General features: G+C 43.1%; 1 protein-coding gene across 1 annotated transcript in view; it reads left to right on the top strand.

The window, feature by feature from the left end:
• LOC132895560 (pecanex-like protein 3) overlaps window positions 1–15325 on the top strand; it is an 85284-nt gene that overhangs the window by 4645 nt on the left and 65314 nt on the right. Inside the window, exons 2-3 of the mRNA XM_060936299.1 lie at window positions 10120–10328; window positions 10715–10820. Coding sequence (XP_060792282.1) covers window positions 10120–10328; window positions 10715–10820 — 315 coding nt within the window. The remainder of the gene's footprint in view (window positions 1–10119; window positions 10329–10714; window positions 10821–15325) is intronic.

Genomic DNA, 15325 nt, shown 5'->3' on the forward strand with positions numbered 1-15325 from the left:
GTGTGAAATGACACAACTTTTTCCTGCTTTCTGTCTGACTGCTCCATTTGGCTTCCTGTTATTTCAGCAAACCGTCTGGATGTTGCAACTTGCAAGCGAACTCGGTCAGTCTGCGTTTGTGCGCGTGCATGTGTTCTTTAAAACTGCTTTAACAGTTTTGCTCACAGCACGATGTGGTGTACGGGCACTGCTGTTTCCCTGAACGGCTTCACCATTGTATTACATTATACCAGGAACAGAGCCCTGTGTGTGCGTACAATATAAGACTACGTTCAGACTGCACCCTGAAACGACCCATATCCGATTTTTTTTTTGCCCATATGCGACCTGTATCCGATTTGTTATTGACAATCTGAACGACACAGATCCGATTTTTTTCACATGCGACCCAGGCCGCTTGGATATGTGGTCCTAAATCCGATGCATATCCGATATTTTCACATGCGACTGCAGTCTGACCGGACAGGTCGCATTCATGCGACCTACACGTCATCAACAAGAGACAAACGTCACTATTCTGCGTTGGCTAATCCCGCCTCTTTGGTGGAAAACAACATTTGTACAGTTTTCAGAATTTAAATAGACTTTTATAGAATTGATCAAGCTAATGGTGGATTTGGTAGGGACCTGGATGTTTATCTGTTAGCCTGATTAAATAAAACAGTTTCTATAACTAATTTGTAACTTAAACCATCCTGTACCACATCGCCAGGTCTCGCCTCATCTCCATAGCAAACTGCACTGGTGTTTCTGCACCTTGAGCCAGCGCTGAGAGAAGTTGCAGAATTCAGCTGGCTATAAACAATCTAAATAAATATTTATAAAAATGTAGAAAAAGTTTATTAATATGACGAAATAAATATGTGCAAATTATTAAGCCTGAATTAAGAGTTTGGTAATACAGCGGCCGCGTCCCAAATGACTGCCTACTGAAGCTCGAGTGCACTATATAGAGTTTAAAACTCCATTACTTCCTAGTAACATGTAGTGCACTTATATAGAAATTAGAGAGACATTTAGGAGTCAACCCTCGTTACCAGGCTACACGTTTTCATTTCAGTTCAGAAACAAAAACACACACGAGACCTCACACTTTAACACTAACCAGATAATTAAACAAACAAAAAAAAAGAAAATCATTAAACTTGAAGAGTGCGCTTTTTTTTTTGTTTACGAGATGTGCTTATTACGTGTCAATTTGCGCATGCGGGACACTTTTGGGTCGTTTTCCGTTCATATTGGAGATCGCATACAAGTCTCATATAATTGGTAATGTGAGCGGCCTAACAAAAAAAATCGGATTTCACAACAAATCGGATATGGGTCGTTTCAGGTTGCGGTCTGAACGTAGTGTTTGACACTTCTGCTGGTGGTTAAAGGTTCTGACTGCAAAGTTGAATTCTGGGCAGAATGTTCTATTTTTATTGCTGTTGGAGTTTCAAGGTGTTTCGCTACACACACACAGTGTATCCTGTGTGTAAATGTTTTGCCAAGATAAAAAGCGTCCCGCGCTTTATGATTCCGGAGATCGCCGAAGAAAGTGAGCAACAATATCATGTGACCACTATGAGGTGTGTGTGTGACCTACTTTTGACCAAAACAAGTTGGCGTGGGCAAACATGGCGGACTCTACTCTTCCGCCAGCGGGAAAGGAAAGCCTGCCTAGTGAGCGCAACTACAAGATTGAGCAAGGTTGGATAACGTCATTTTTCTGGACAGATAACTAAATCATTCTTCTCTTAGCTATCTTAGCCTTAGAACGCATGGGCTCCACTCCACAGTAGCGAGCGTGGCGTTATACACCTAATGTTTTATTTTACAGAGAACACAACGAGAACACACAAGCAATAACGGAGAAAAGATGTATTCGTCTTTTCATGGATCTGTTTGCGAATGTCAACCACAAATTACATCCCTGTGACTCAAAACTCAGGTCGATGCAGAGTCACGATGTTTTCCGCGAGTCGCCATCTCAGGCCAAGTTTACATTAGACCGTATCTGTCTCGTTTTCTTCGCGGATGCACTGTCCGTTTACATTAAAACGCCGGGAAACGTGAATCCGCCAGGGTCCACGTATTCAATCCAGATCGTGTCTGGTCCGGTGCTGTGTAAACATTGAGAATACGCGGATACGCTGTGCTGAGCTCTAGCTGGCGTCGTCATTGGACAACGTCACTGTGACATCCACCTTCCTGATTCGCTGGCGTTGGTCATGTGACGCGACTGCTGAAAAACGGCGCGGACTTCCGCCTTGCATCACCTTTCATTAAAGAGTATAAAAGTGTGAAAATACTGCAAATACTGATGCAAATACTACCCATTGTGTAGTTATGATTGTCTTTAGGCTTGCCATCCTTCCACTTGCAAGTGGTAAGTGATATGCGCTGGGATCACACACACAGCGGCTCAGTCCCGAATCACTGCTCGTGTGCTTCACTCGCGCGCTCTGTGAGCTGCGCAGGGCCGGAGTGCGCACCCTCCAGAGGGCACTCGCTGTTCAGGGTGGAGTGATTTGGAGCGCAGGATGCCTGCGGAGCCGAGCGTATCCGTGTATTGGCGTTGCTGTGTGCACACGAATCGTGTATTGGTGTTGCTGTGTGCACGCTAATCGTTTTAAAAACGTTAATCTGATGATCCACTGATACGGTCTAATGTAAACCCCACCTCAGTGTGACGCAGTTCCATAGTTATGCTAGTAAGTTCAAGCGCCTCGCGTTCAGCTGTTTCCGTAGGGCCGTACTGTTTACCTCAAGAGGTAGGATACTTGGTACCAAAACGGAGAAAAGCGGCCCTCAGTACATCAAAATGATCACATCTCATCCGCACGGTATTGTTCTTGCGAGACATAGGAAAATGCCATGCACAGTATTTATTAAAAAAAAAAAGTGAAAATTTCAGATGACTTGGCAGTCAGCACCTTTTCAGTAAACAGCACATCAAATACAAAATAAAATCTGCATTGCTAATTTTTCAGAATTGGCAACAGTCAAACGTCAGCGTATTTATATTTTGGTTTCTCTCCGCCACCGGTGCTTTACTCATATCTGACTTGTGCACTTTTCTGGCCACAAGCTTCAGAATCTTGAAGGTTGCAATCTTTTTTTTTTTGGGGCTTTTTTCACCTTTATTGGATAGGACAGTGTAGAGACAGGAAATGAGCGGGAGAGAGAGACGGGGAGGGATCGGGAAATGACCTCGGGCCGGAATCAAACCCGGGTCCCCGGATTTATGGTATGGCGCCTTATCCACCTGAGCCACGACGCCCCTTGAAGGTTGCAATCTGATCGGTTCACTGCATTGGACAAAATGTGTTTTTTTTTTTTTTTTTTTTTTGAACCTGTGGTGGGGAAATGAGGTTGTTTGCTTGTTTACAGCATCAGTCAAACAGCCTCATCTTGTGAAAATGTGATTCTTGGTCATATTTAGCGAATAAATAAACATACCAGAGAAAGCTAAAGGTCTGACTTGTCAGGATGTTTTGGCACAAGTCCGGGCCGGTTGCGTGGAATGCTAATTACTAAATTAACTTCATGAGTTTTGTGTTTGCAAAACTAAGTATAATGTCGCTCTGCCTGCTTTTTCTTATTTATGCAAGGGAAAAAAACCCAACCAGTCTGTACTTTCTTTACACACTTTGACAGCACAGAAATTTTCATCACTGATACAGGAATTAAAATATATGCACCAGATTATTCAGTTATTAAAGTGATGGTTAATCACAGCTCTGATGAGTTCACATTAAACGCAACCTGCTGTCTTGTATTTAAATTAAAATATTGGTCCGTGACCTTATGCCAGTGTCTCATGGTACAAAAATATGGCTTCACTTCCTTATACACAGAGTATATGAAGATTGGCAGTGATAACTCCTGATACTGCTCGTGTACTATTTTTGCTATCCAGAGTTTTTGCTATAATGTCTTAACAGGCAATTTTCATGACTATATGCTCCATATTGCCATGGATTTCTACGATAAGCAACAAAAGCAGCTCATCTTGTTAAACACAGACTGCTGTTCTGTACTCGTTTGCCATTTCCAGCGTCATCACAAGCGTTTTGTTGTAATGCTCTGCTGTTCATGACTGACCAAGTACAGCCTCAGTCACCATCCTGTCAAATACCAGTCATATTTCTGTGATGAGTCATGAGTCGGTCTCTAAAAACACTCGTGATTTAGTGTCGGTGCGCTACACAAAAAGTCAGACACCAGAACCAGTCGTTTTGTTTATTTGCATCGTAATATTTAAATGTAAACATCTTGTAGTTGAAAATCAAGAATTGCATTGGCGGTCACATGGTTTTACTTCATGTATTGACTCTCAAATATTGTTTAAAAAAATAAGTGTTGAAATGGTTATTTAATACAACAGTGTTGTGATTTCAAGGTTCTTGGGATGCCTTGATTTTGATTTTGAAAAAGTCGAACATGATGTGGTGTGGGCGGGACGGTGGTGTAGTGGTTAGCGCTGTCGCCTCACAGCAAGAAGGTCCGGGTTTGAGCCCCGTGGCCGGCGAGGGCCTTTCTGTGTGGAAACCGTGGGTGCTCCGGTTTCCCCCACAGTCCAAAGACATGCAGGTTAGGTTAACCGGTAGGGCTGTAATGATATGCGTATTGAAATCGCGATACGCAGAGCCATGATCCGTATCGCGATACAAGAAGGCAGAATCGCGGTACACCCTTTCAAACTTCTCCTTAGCCCAAAAACAGAGGCGCTTCCAAACTTCAATTTATGAATACTTTTTATTTAAATTACATTTTAAACTTACTTAAATTACTTTTATTTTTTTATATCTATTAGTAAGTCGTTTTTTCGCCGACCTGCGACAATCTTCTGCGAGTCACGCAACGTCCACACTTGCCACTGGCAGAGCATTCATTTCTTTTAAGCGGTCGCCATGCATTCATTTCTTTTAAGCGGTCGCCATTCTGGTTGCGACGCGGGGAGCGAATCTGTAAACAAGCAGCTCATTGGCTGGCTAGGTGTGCCACAAGCCAATCACAATCACTTGACCGGAAAGGCATGCAGTGTTGCCAGATTGGGCAGGTTTAGGTGGTTTTTGGCTGGTTTTGAACATATTTTGGGGTGGAAAACGTTAGCAATATCTGGCAACACTGAAGGCATGTCTGCTTGGGCGGAAGCCTTCTGCGGCAGTTACATTTTGACACGCGAGCAATGTTTCATCATAAAAATTCCGTCATTTCCATCTGTTTTCCGCGATCACAGAAAATCATTGGCCCTATGAGAGTGAGACAGTGAGAGAGCCACCCCCCCCAAAAAAAAAAATCTTAACGGATTTACACGATTTGGAAAAATGACTTTTTCAGAACCGAAAAAAACAGAGCTTCCGGCTCAACAGTATTATTTTGAGAAATAAAACAATCTTTGGATATACATTTGTTCATTTTTGCATACATATTACTCATTCTCTGCAGTGGTCTGAATTATTTGTTATTAAATAGTTAATGTAAGTAAGTAAATGTTAATAAGTCAAATTTACTACTTTAAAAAAACATTTTTAAAAAAATCATGGGCGTATCGAATTGTGGGTCAAAAATCGCGATACGAATCGAATCGTGAGTTGGGTGTATCGTTACAGCCCTATTAACTGGTGACTCTAAATTGAGCGTAGGTGTGAATGTGAGTGTGAATGGTTGTCTGTGTCTATGTGTCGGCCCTGTGATGACCTGGCGACTTGTCCAGGGTGTACCCCGCCTTTCGCCCGTAGTCAGCTGGGATGGGCTCCAGCTTGCCTGCGACCCTGTAGGACAGGATAAAGCGGCTAGAGATAATGAGATGAGATGATGTGGTGTATTTGTCGATTTCCCAACTTCCTTATGTAAACTCGTCAAATCTGAGTATGGATATTTAAAGACTGGAAGCAAAACCAACACGTGTCGTGTCTCAATTTGGGTACTTCGGTTTGTATACTTTCATCTACTACAGTGTGCACGCACTTGCGTGAATGTCAGTAGGATAGTGTCGTCTCACATCAAATACGGCAGGTTATGCACTTCCTGGAAATGACAGGTCGCAACATTTGATTATCGAAAATAACCTGTTTTCACCTCTTAAAATGCTCCCTGTTTCACGTGACCTGGAAATTGGCTGAAAATACGTTGTTGGTTCCTCTCTTTCTGCTATATGGCCAAGATGTTCACGATGTAGCCAGGGTTTCATACTTAACCTTTTGAAGTTGTGTTACATGCCTATCAGATGATTTGATGTATTGTGTGACGACAAATCCATCCATCCATCCATCCATCCATCCATCCATCCATCCATCCATCCATCCATCCATCCATCCATTTTCTGCCGCTTATCCGGGTCACAGGGGTAGCAGCCTAAGCAGAGCAGCCTAGACTTCCCTCTCCTTGGCCACCTCCACCAGCTCTTCCAGGGGAATACCGAGGCATTCCCAGGCCAGCCGAGAGATGTAATCTCTCCAGCGTGTCCTGGGTTTGCCCTGGAGTCTCCTCCCGGTGGGGCATGTCCAGGGGGCATCCTGACAAGGTGCCCGAACCACCTCAACTGACTCCTTTCAATGTGGAGGAGCAGCAGTTCTCCTCCGAGTCCCTCCTGAATGACCAAGCTTCTCACCCTGTCTCTAAGCCACCCTGCGGAGAAAACTCATTTCGACCGCTTGTATCCGCGATCTCGTTCTTTCAGTCACTGCTTTTCACTATGACAGTAAATCGTGACACAAATGTATGACTGTTTGAATCGATGAAATAAAAATGAATAGCTATTATTATTATTATCAGGCTGAATAATCTTAGGCCAAGTTTACGTTAGACCGTATCTGTCTCGTTTTCTTCGCGGATGCACTGTCCGTTTACATTAAACCGCCGGGAAACGGGAATCCGCCAGGGTCCACGTATTCAATCCAGATCGTGTCAGCTCCGGTGCTGTGTAAACATTGAGAATACGCGGATACGCTGTGCTGAGCTCTAGCTGGCGTCGTCATTGGACAACGTCACTGTGACATCCACCTCCCTGATTCGCTGGCGTTGGTCATGTGACACGACTGCTGAAAAACGGCACGGACTTCCGCCTTGTATCACCTTTCATTAAAGAGTATAAAAGTATGAAAATACTGCAAATACTGATGCAAATACTGCCCATTGTGTAGTTATGATTGTCTTTAGGCTTGCCATCCTTCCACTTGCAAGTGGTAAGTGATATGCGCTGGGATCTCACACACAGCGGCTCAGTCCCGAATCACTGGTTGTGCACTTCACTCGCGCGCTCTGTGAGCTGCGCAGGGCCGGAGTGCGCACCCTCCAGAGGGCACTCGCTGTTCAGGGCGGAGTGATTTGGAGCGCAGGATGCCTGCGGAGCCGAGCGTATCCGTGTATTGGTGTTGCTGTGTGCACGCTAATCGTTTTAAAAACGTTAATCTGATGATCCGCTGATACGGTCTAATGTAAACATGGGCTTAGTTTTTCAAAGCGGTATTTACCGCTAGTGGTGCAGTGGTTAGCACTGTTGCCTCACAGCAAGAAGGTTCCAGGTTCGAACCTGAAGTCCGACGGGGGCCTTTCTATGTGGAGCTTGCATGTTCTCCCCGTGTCTGCGTGGGTTTCCTCTGAAAAAATGTACAATAGCAGCGTGTAGTTGGCGAGCTGTGAAATCTAATGGCGAGTAAAGATCGCCCCAGACTCACCTTTCTTGGTGAGTGTGGTCAAAACGATGCGTTCCTACCCAGTATAAATGTAAAATTCAAGAAATATTCAACAAAAACACCTTCCTTGCACATGTTGGGGGCTGCCATTGCAAAACGAAACCGGAAATGACGGGAATCGGCGAGTGTCAACTTTGGGCACATTCAGCTGGGGCTGCCTGTGGGGAGAGATCGTTTTTATTTGACCAAATTATATAGAAAATCAACACTCGCACTTGCCAGATATCCTTTTTTTGGGGCCCCAACCATTATGTGGAAGGTACAGATAAGTTAGTAGGTATATAAATCATGATTTAAGCATGAGTTTAGCATGGTAGACCCCCATTTATTTATTTATACATACATAATCCTATCTGGGACCCCTGTCCTGAAGATTTTCAACATACAAGGTCAATGTGTCAGTGTGCCAGTCCTGTCAAAACAAAAGGGCAAGTCTACACAGAAAATGATGAGAAATAACAAAATTATGAATGGAAATATATGGGCACACAGTGGTGTAGTAGTTAGCACTGTCGCCTCACAGCAAGAAGGTTCTGGGTTCGAGCCCAGCGGCCGACAGGGGGCCTTTCTGTGTGGAGTTTGCATGTTCTCCCTGTGTCTGCATGGGTTTCCTCTGGGTGCTCCGGTTTCCCCCACAGTCCAAAGACACGCGGTTAGGTTAATATGGGGTGCCCTTGGGCTGAAGTGTCCTTGAGCAAGGTACCTAACCCCCAGGCGCTGTAGTGGGGCTGCTCACTGCTGTGTGCGTGCGTGCACGCGCGCGCTCACTGCTTCAGATGGGTTAAACGCAGAGGATGAATTTCACTGTGCTTGAGTGTGCATGTGACAAATAAAGGCTACCACTGCTTCTTATTGGATAAACAAATGTCAAGATGTGTAAAACAAGTATTGGAGCCAGTTTTTAATCAATTAATTTATTTGAGTAATTAAAAAATGATTAAGGGCGGCACGGTGGTGTAGTGGTTGGCGCTGTCGCCTCATAACAAGAAGGTCCGGGTTCGAGCCCAGTGGCCGGCGAGGGCCTTTCTGTGCGGAGTTTGCATGTTCTCCCCGTGTCCGCGTGGGTTTCCTCCGGGTGCTCCGGTTTCCCCCACAGTCCAAAGACATGCAGGTTAGGTTAACTGGTGACTCTAAATTGACCGTAGGTGTGAATGTGAGTGTGAATGGTTGTCTGTGTCTATGTGTCAGCCCTGTGATGACCTGGTGACTTGTCCAGGGTGTACCCCGCCTTTCACCCGTAGTCAGCTGGGATAGGCTCCAGCTTACCTGCGACCCTGTAGGACAGGATAAAGTGGCTAGAGATAATGAGATGAGAATGGAAAAAATGATTAAGAATGAACACCGTGCTATCAAATGACATTGAAGTCTACAGAATCCATGCATCAGAGAGCTTTTTAAATGGACTCACTGGCAGATCCAGAAATTTTCTAGGAAGTGGCCCAGCGCTACTTTGCGTGTATCGCGGGCCTGTAAAGTCCATTATTGGGCCCCCTCTCAGGTGTCCCAGCAGGATAAATACTTGGCATTTTAAGAAATATTCCCGGGGGAGGGGCCAGGTACAGTACACCAATGTGGGTCAGAATTTGGTAATTATGGATAAACTCTTATTCATAAACCCTGATACATGTGGTGAGTGTTCAACAAGTTTGGTGAGTGCTCAAAAAAAAAGTTAGCCAATACCTTGCAATAGCAGAAACGTACTTGACTTCATGTGAGGCGGAAGTAACACAGCGCTAATGTTGCACGACAAAAACTAAAATGGGAAGAGTTGTGCTATTTGATTGTACAAATATCTTTAACAAGAAATCGGAGCCCTCTTTACAGACTGTTGGAACACTAAATAAGAGAAGGAGGTAGTAAATGTTCATAAAAGTTTATAAAGAAAAGGACTATTTTTTTTTCTCCACTTTTAATAAAAGGAATATTTTAGTGCACAAGCTATTATATTTGTCTACAACATTTTATAAATTGTTTTTTCAGAATTATTGTAGGAAAATTGAATCATGAATCGGGTGTATTGTTACATGCCAACCATCCGGGTACTCATTGTGCACTGCACGTTTCCTTAAGTGTGAACGCACACATGCATTGAAAATAGGACGTGGAGGAACATGAATCGAGTCCCCACAAACTAGTCGGAAATACATTTCTACATCATAAAGTTTATGGTAATCACAACGTCATGACTAGTTTCTCAAATTAGTCTTTTTGTTCTGCTTTTTTTTTTTTAAGCTTGTAGTGTTTGTGTCGTATGACAATCTGAAAAGTTTATCAGAGGAACAAATTTCATTAAAAAATTTTTTTGATCACAACCGTGCTTATTTAACGACTCCGCTCATGAGTATAACCTTTCCACGAGTGTAAGGATTGGAAAATGGCATGACTTCATTTAAATTTTATTCTTTTGATCTGTTTTTCCTCATATATTCTCCAGGCACTGCCACCCACTGTAGTAGTAGCCGGGGCGTACTGCGCCGTGGTGGCCGTCGTCTTCACTGTTATAAAGGTGGTGAACTTTCGCCTGCATGCGATGTTTGACCTTGGAGAGATTGTGGAGAAAAGGCAGGCCTCGCTGACCACAGACCCTCAGAGAGTGGAGGAAGGTGATGAAGGCTCCGGAGCTCATGATAGCAGCCAACACAGGTACACATCTGGAGCTGCCCAATATTAGTTTGTAAACTGTGAGGCTTTTAATTCTTTAGACCACAGCGCTGCTGAATTCTCAATCCTTATTGGTCAGAAGGTGTTGAGTAATTTTCTGTAACAGCAGCCGTGTCCGGTACAAGGTTTATATTAATCTGTTCATTCTACAATCTTGTCGTTTCTAAAGTAAAAACATGCACAGAGACTTGTCTGGTAAAGAACTAAAGTACTGTTGGTTATGTAGCGCTATGAGAATCTGCCCTTGTTAATGACTTTTTTTTTTTAATGGCAGCTTTTATTATTTATGCCCTTATTAGGGCTTTAGTCTTTGGGGATTTCAGCCACTGATGAAGATAAGCAGTTCTGCTGGTATGTGTGTTCATCAGGGGAAGTGGTGTTGGTGTGGAGATGACGGTGTTCAGAAAGGTGAACTCGACCCCTCCAGTGCGCTGCAGCTCCCAGCATTCCCTGTTTGGACTGAACCAGGTTTCGGTGAGGATGGTCTTTTTAACAATTAATACCAATAAAACCCTGCTTACATTTTAACCTTTATTTAATCACAAGCAGCTACAGAAACGTCTTAATTTTTATACGGATCTTTTTACTTCATGTACACTACCGTTCAAAAGTTTGGGGTCACCCAGACAATTTTGTGTTTTCCATGAAAAGTCACACTTTTATTTACCACCATAAGTTGTAAAATGAATAGAAAATATAGTCAAGACATTTTTCTGGCCATTTTGAGCATTTAATCGACCCCACAAATGTGATGCTCCAGAAACTCAATCTGCTCAAAGGAAGGTCAGTTTTATAGCTTCTCTAAAGAGCTCAACTGTTTTCAGCTGTGCTAACATGATTGTACAAGGGTTTTCTAATCATCCATTAGCCTTCTGAGGCAATGAGCAAACACATTGTACCATTAGAACACTGGAGTGTTATGCCGCTTTTCCACTACCAACGCGGCTGAGCCGGGCTGAGCCGTGCCGTGCTGAGTCGAGCTGAGTGGGGCTGTTGGAGTTGCATTTTGTCTACAACCGCGCTGAACCGTGCTGGCTGGAAGTGGGTGGACACATTGGGTGGAGTTAGCGAAAGTGGGTGGACGTCACGTGATGTCGTTAGGCGGCGCAAACAGTGACATCAGTGAGCTTTTAAGCGGTAGTCTCACGACCCGGATAGTAAACAATAAACATGGAGGACATGGAGTCGTTAGTGTTGCTGGTCTTGGTGCTGTGGCTTGTTGTCACCGACAACGCCAACAGATACTGGCAAGAGCGTATAGATGAGGCGAGGCGCATAAGGCTTCAGAAATTCTCGTAATTCGTAATTATTATTCTTCCGGGTTTACGGTGTTTACAGATCCCAGCGTGCTCGCGGGGCGTGTGTGGGCATGTGAGGACACTCCTCCTCACCAATCAGTGCACAAGGGAGTGTCTCCTCACGCCCCTAGCCCCACTCGGCTCGGTTTGGCTCGCTTCAGCCCCACTCCAAAACGGTGCGAGTTTTGGGTGCTGAGTAGGGCTGAAGCGAGCTGAGTCGTGCTGCTCTAAGGTAGTCGAAACGCGAGCCGTGTCGGGCTGAAGTGAGCCGAAAAAGGGTAGTGGAAAAGGGCCAATAGTTGCTGGAAATGGGCCTCTATACACCTATGGAGATATTGCACCAAAAACCAGACATTTGCAGCTAGAATACTCATTTAGCACATTAGCAATGTATAGAGTGGATTTCTGATTAGTTTAAAGTGATCTTCATTGAAAAGAACAGTGCTTTTCTTTCAAAAATAAGGACATTTCAAAGTGACCCCAAACTTTTGAATGGTAGTGTAAGTTAGAAATAATAATAATAATTATTATTATTAACCATGTAAGTGATTATCCCCCACTGGCCGAAAGGTCCGATGGGGGATTATGTCGTGATGTCCATCCTGGGAAGGGTGCTCACTTTCTGAAATCAACTCCTCTCACAATTTTTGGAGGAATTTCACAAAACTTGGCAGGATTCTTTGTTATATGTCGATGATGCACAGATTGTAATTTTGTTAAATTGGGTCACATTTTACCAGAGTTATAGCCCTTAATTAACAAAATTATACTTTGACAATTTCATGAGTGTTTTCTTTCTGAAATCAACTCCTCTCTCTGTTGTTGGAGGAATTTCACCAAACCTGGTAAAAGGTATTATGTCGGTAGTACACAGTTTTGTTCAATTCGGTTGCATTTTACCAGAGTTACAGCCCTTGATGAACAACCTTGTACTTTCACATTTTCATGAAGGTGTGCTTGTGTTCTGACATCAACTCCTGTCACAATTTTTGGACGAATTTCTCGAAGCTTGGCAAAAGGCCTTGTTATATGACGGTAATACGCAGATTGCGATTTAATTTCGTTTGTGAAAATTTTCCCAGAGTTTTGACCCTTCGTTAAATAAGTTGTACTTTGACGATTTCATGAGGGTGTACGTTCTTCTGAAATCAACTCCTCTCCCAATTTGTGGAGGAATTTCACCAAACTTGGTAAAAGGCTTTGTTATATGACAGTTATACGCATATTGAAATGTTTAATTTGGGGAAATTTTACCAGAGTTATGCTCTTGATTATTAGCAAACTTGTACTCTGGCAATTTCATCAAGGAGTGCTTGCTTTCTGAAATCAACTTCCCTCACAATTTTTATCCCCCGCTGGCTAAAGGGGGATTATGTCATGGCGATGTCCGTCTGGGGAAGGGTACTCACTTTCTGAAATCAACTCCTCTCACAATTTTTGGAGGAATTTCATGAAACTTGACAGGATTCTTTGTTACGTGTCGGTAATACACATATTGCAATTTCATTCAATTCAGTCGCATTTTAAGAGTTATGGCTGAGTTGCCAGCGGGGGATATTGTGCTCTCGGAGCACTCTTGTTATGCTTTGGCATTGTTCACTTCCATTTTTGTGTCCGAGCTAATCTTCAGTGCTTGTCAAGTAAATTCTTTGTGTTTTCTTCTATATAATTCAAGCAGCAATAGATTTTTACTTTAAAGGAACAGTCCACTGTACTTCCATAATGAAATATGCTCTTATCTGAATTGAGACGAGCTGCTCCGTACCTCTCCGAGCTTTGCGCGACCTCCCAGTCAGTCAGACGCAGTTAGACACGCTGTCACTCCTGTTAGCAATGTAGCTAGGCTCAGCATGGCCAATGGTATTTTTTGGGGCTGTAGTTAGATGCGACCAAACTCTTCCGTGTTTTTCCTGTTTACATAGGTTTATATGACCAGTGACATGAAACAAGTTCAGTTACACAAATTGAAACGTAGCGATTTTCTATGCTATGGAAAGTCCGCACTATTAATGACAGGCGTACTAACACCTTCTGCGCGCTTCGGCAGCGCATTGATATCTGAGCTCCGTATCAATGCGCTGCCGAAGCGCGCAGAAGGTGTTACTACGCCTGTCATTATAGTGCGGACTTTCCATAGCATAGAAAATCGCTACGTTTCAATTTGTGTAACTGAACTTGTTTCATATCACTGGTCATATAAACCTATGTAAACAGGAAAAACACGGAAGAGTTTGGTCGCATCTAACTACAGCCCCAAAAAATACCTTTGGCCATGCTGAGCCTAGCTACATTGCTAACAGGAGTGACAGCGCGTCTGACTGTGTCTGACTGACTGGGAGGTCGCGCAAAGCCCGGAGAGGTACGGAGCAGCTCATCTCAATTCAGATAAGAGCATATTTCATTATGGAAGTACGGTGGACTGTTCCTTTAATGTTTTGGTGGTCTGTCACTTTCTAATACTGGAACAAAAAGCAAAACCACCACAGTTGCATGTGTGGGACGGTATACAGGCTGTGTGTACATGTTACATTATGCCCAATGATAGTTATTTAATTACAACTAGGGATCGACCGATATATATATATATATATATATATATATATATATATATATATATATATATATATTTTTTTTTTTTTTCAGGGCCGATACCGATTATTATGGAATTGGGATGCCGATAACGGATAAATGTAAACATTATAACTCGCATGAAATTAAACATAGCACACATAGACACAGACCTTCATATCCATGAAATGTATGTTTAATTGTAAAATTGAACATGAAATTTTGTGCAGGGAGATGCCAGCAGCATTTGTACAATAAAGTCAAACATTAGTTAGAATAAAATGAGAAATAAAATAATAAAATATTCACCAATAAAAAAATAAATCACTCCCTACTATATTACAGCTCACCATTTTCAGTGGAAAATAAATGAAAATACACTCTGGATTCTTTTACACTAAGAACTAAGTAAGACTTATCAACTTCAAGTAGTTTTTAAATAACAAATCAAGTGTAGGGAGCTGCCTGCAGCATTTTTTAAAAAGTAAACTCAAACATAAAGTCGGCTATCACTCCCTATTATGTAACAACTTAACAAGTAACCATCTACATTCTAATGCTTTTAATGCCCAAGCCTAATATTCCCAATTTAGGAGGATTATATTGTAGTGAAGGAAGCATTACATGTAGTTTCAGCAAGACTAGTTGGTTGTAGGCTAATTCAAGTGCTTCCTTCCGTAAGCTAAGTTTGCCTGGCTACACAGATGCAAATGGACAATTTTAACGAGTAGTAGATGAAGAATGTAAACATATAATGATGTTGTGCTTTTGCAACTTGTGTGTTTGTGACTTGTTGCGGCAAAAGCAGCGTGTCCTTACCTTGAAGTGGGATCCGCTTCTGCCCGAGTGCCCATATGGCCGCCTTGAAACAGTTCACAGCGTTTAGCTACGCGTGTTGATTGGCTATATCTCTTGTGCCAAACAAATCAGATGTTGTGGTGGGCGGGACCGTGTTCTTGAACTCATAGGCGAGTGCAGGAAAGGACGTGCAGTGACAGTCGCGTTAGGAACGAAATGGCTGCAAAAAGGCATGTTATCGGTATATCGGTGGAAATTATGACCGATAACCCTAAAAATGCAGAATATCAGCCCGATATATCGGCCAGGCCGATT

The sequence above is a fragment of the Neoarius graeffei genome, chromosome 12 (assembly GCF_027579695.1).
Source record: "Neoarius graeffei isolate fNeoGra1 chromosome 12, fNeoGra1.pri, whole genome shotgun sequence".
NCBI lineage: Eukaryota > Metazoa > Chordata > Actinopteri > Siluriformes > Ariidae > Neoarius > Neoarius graeffei.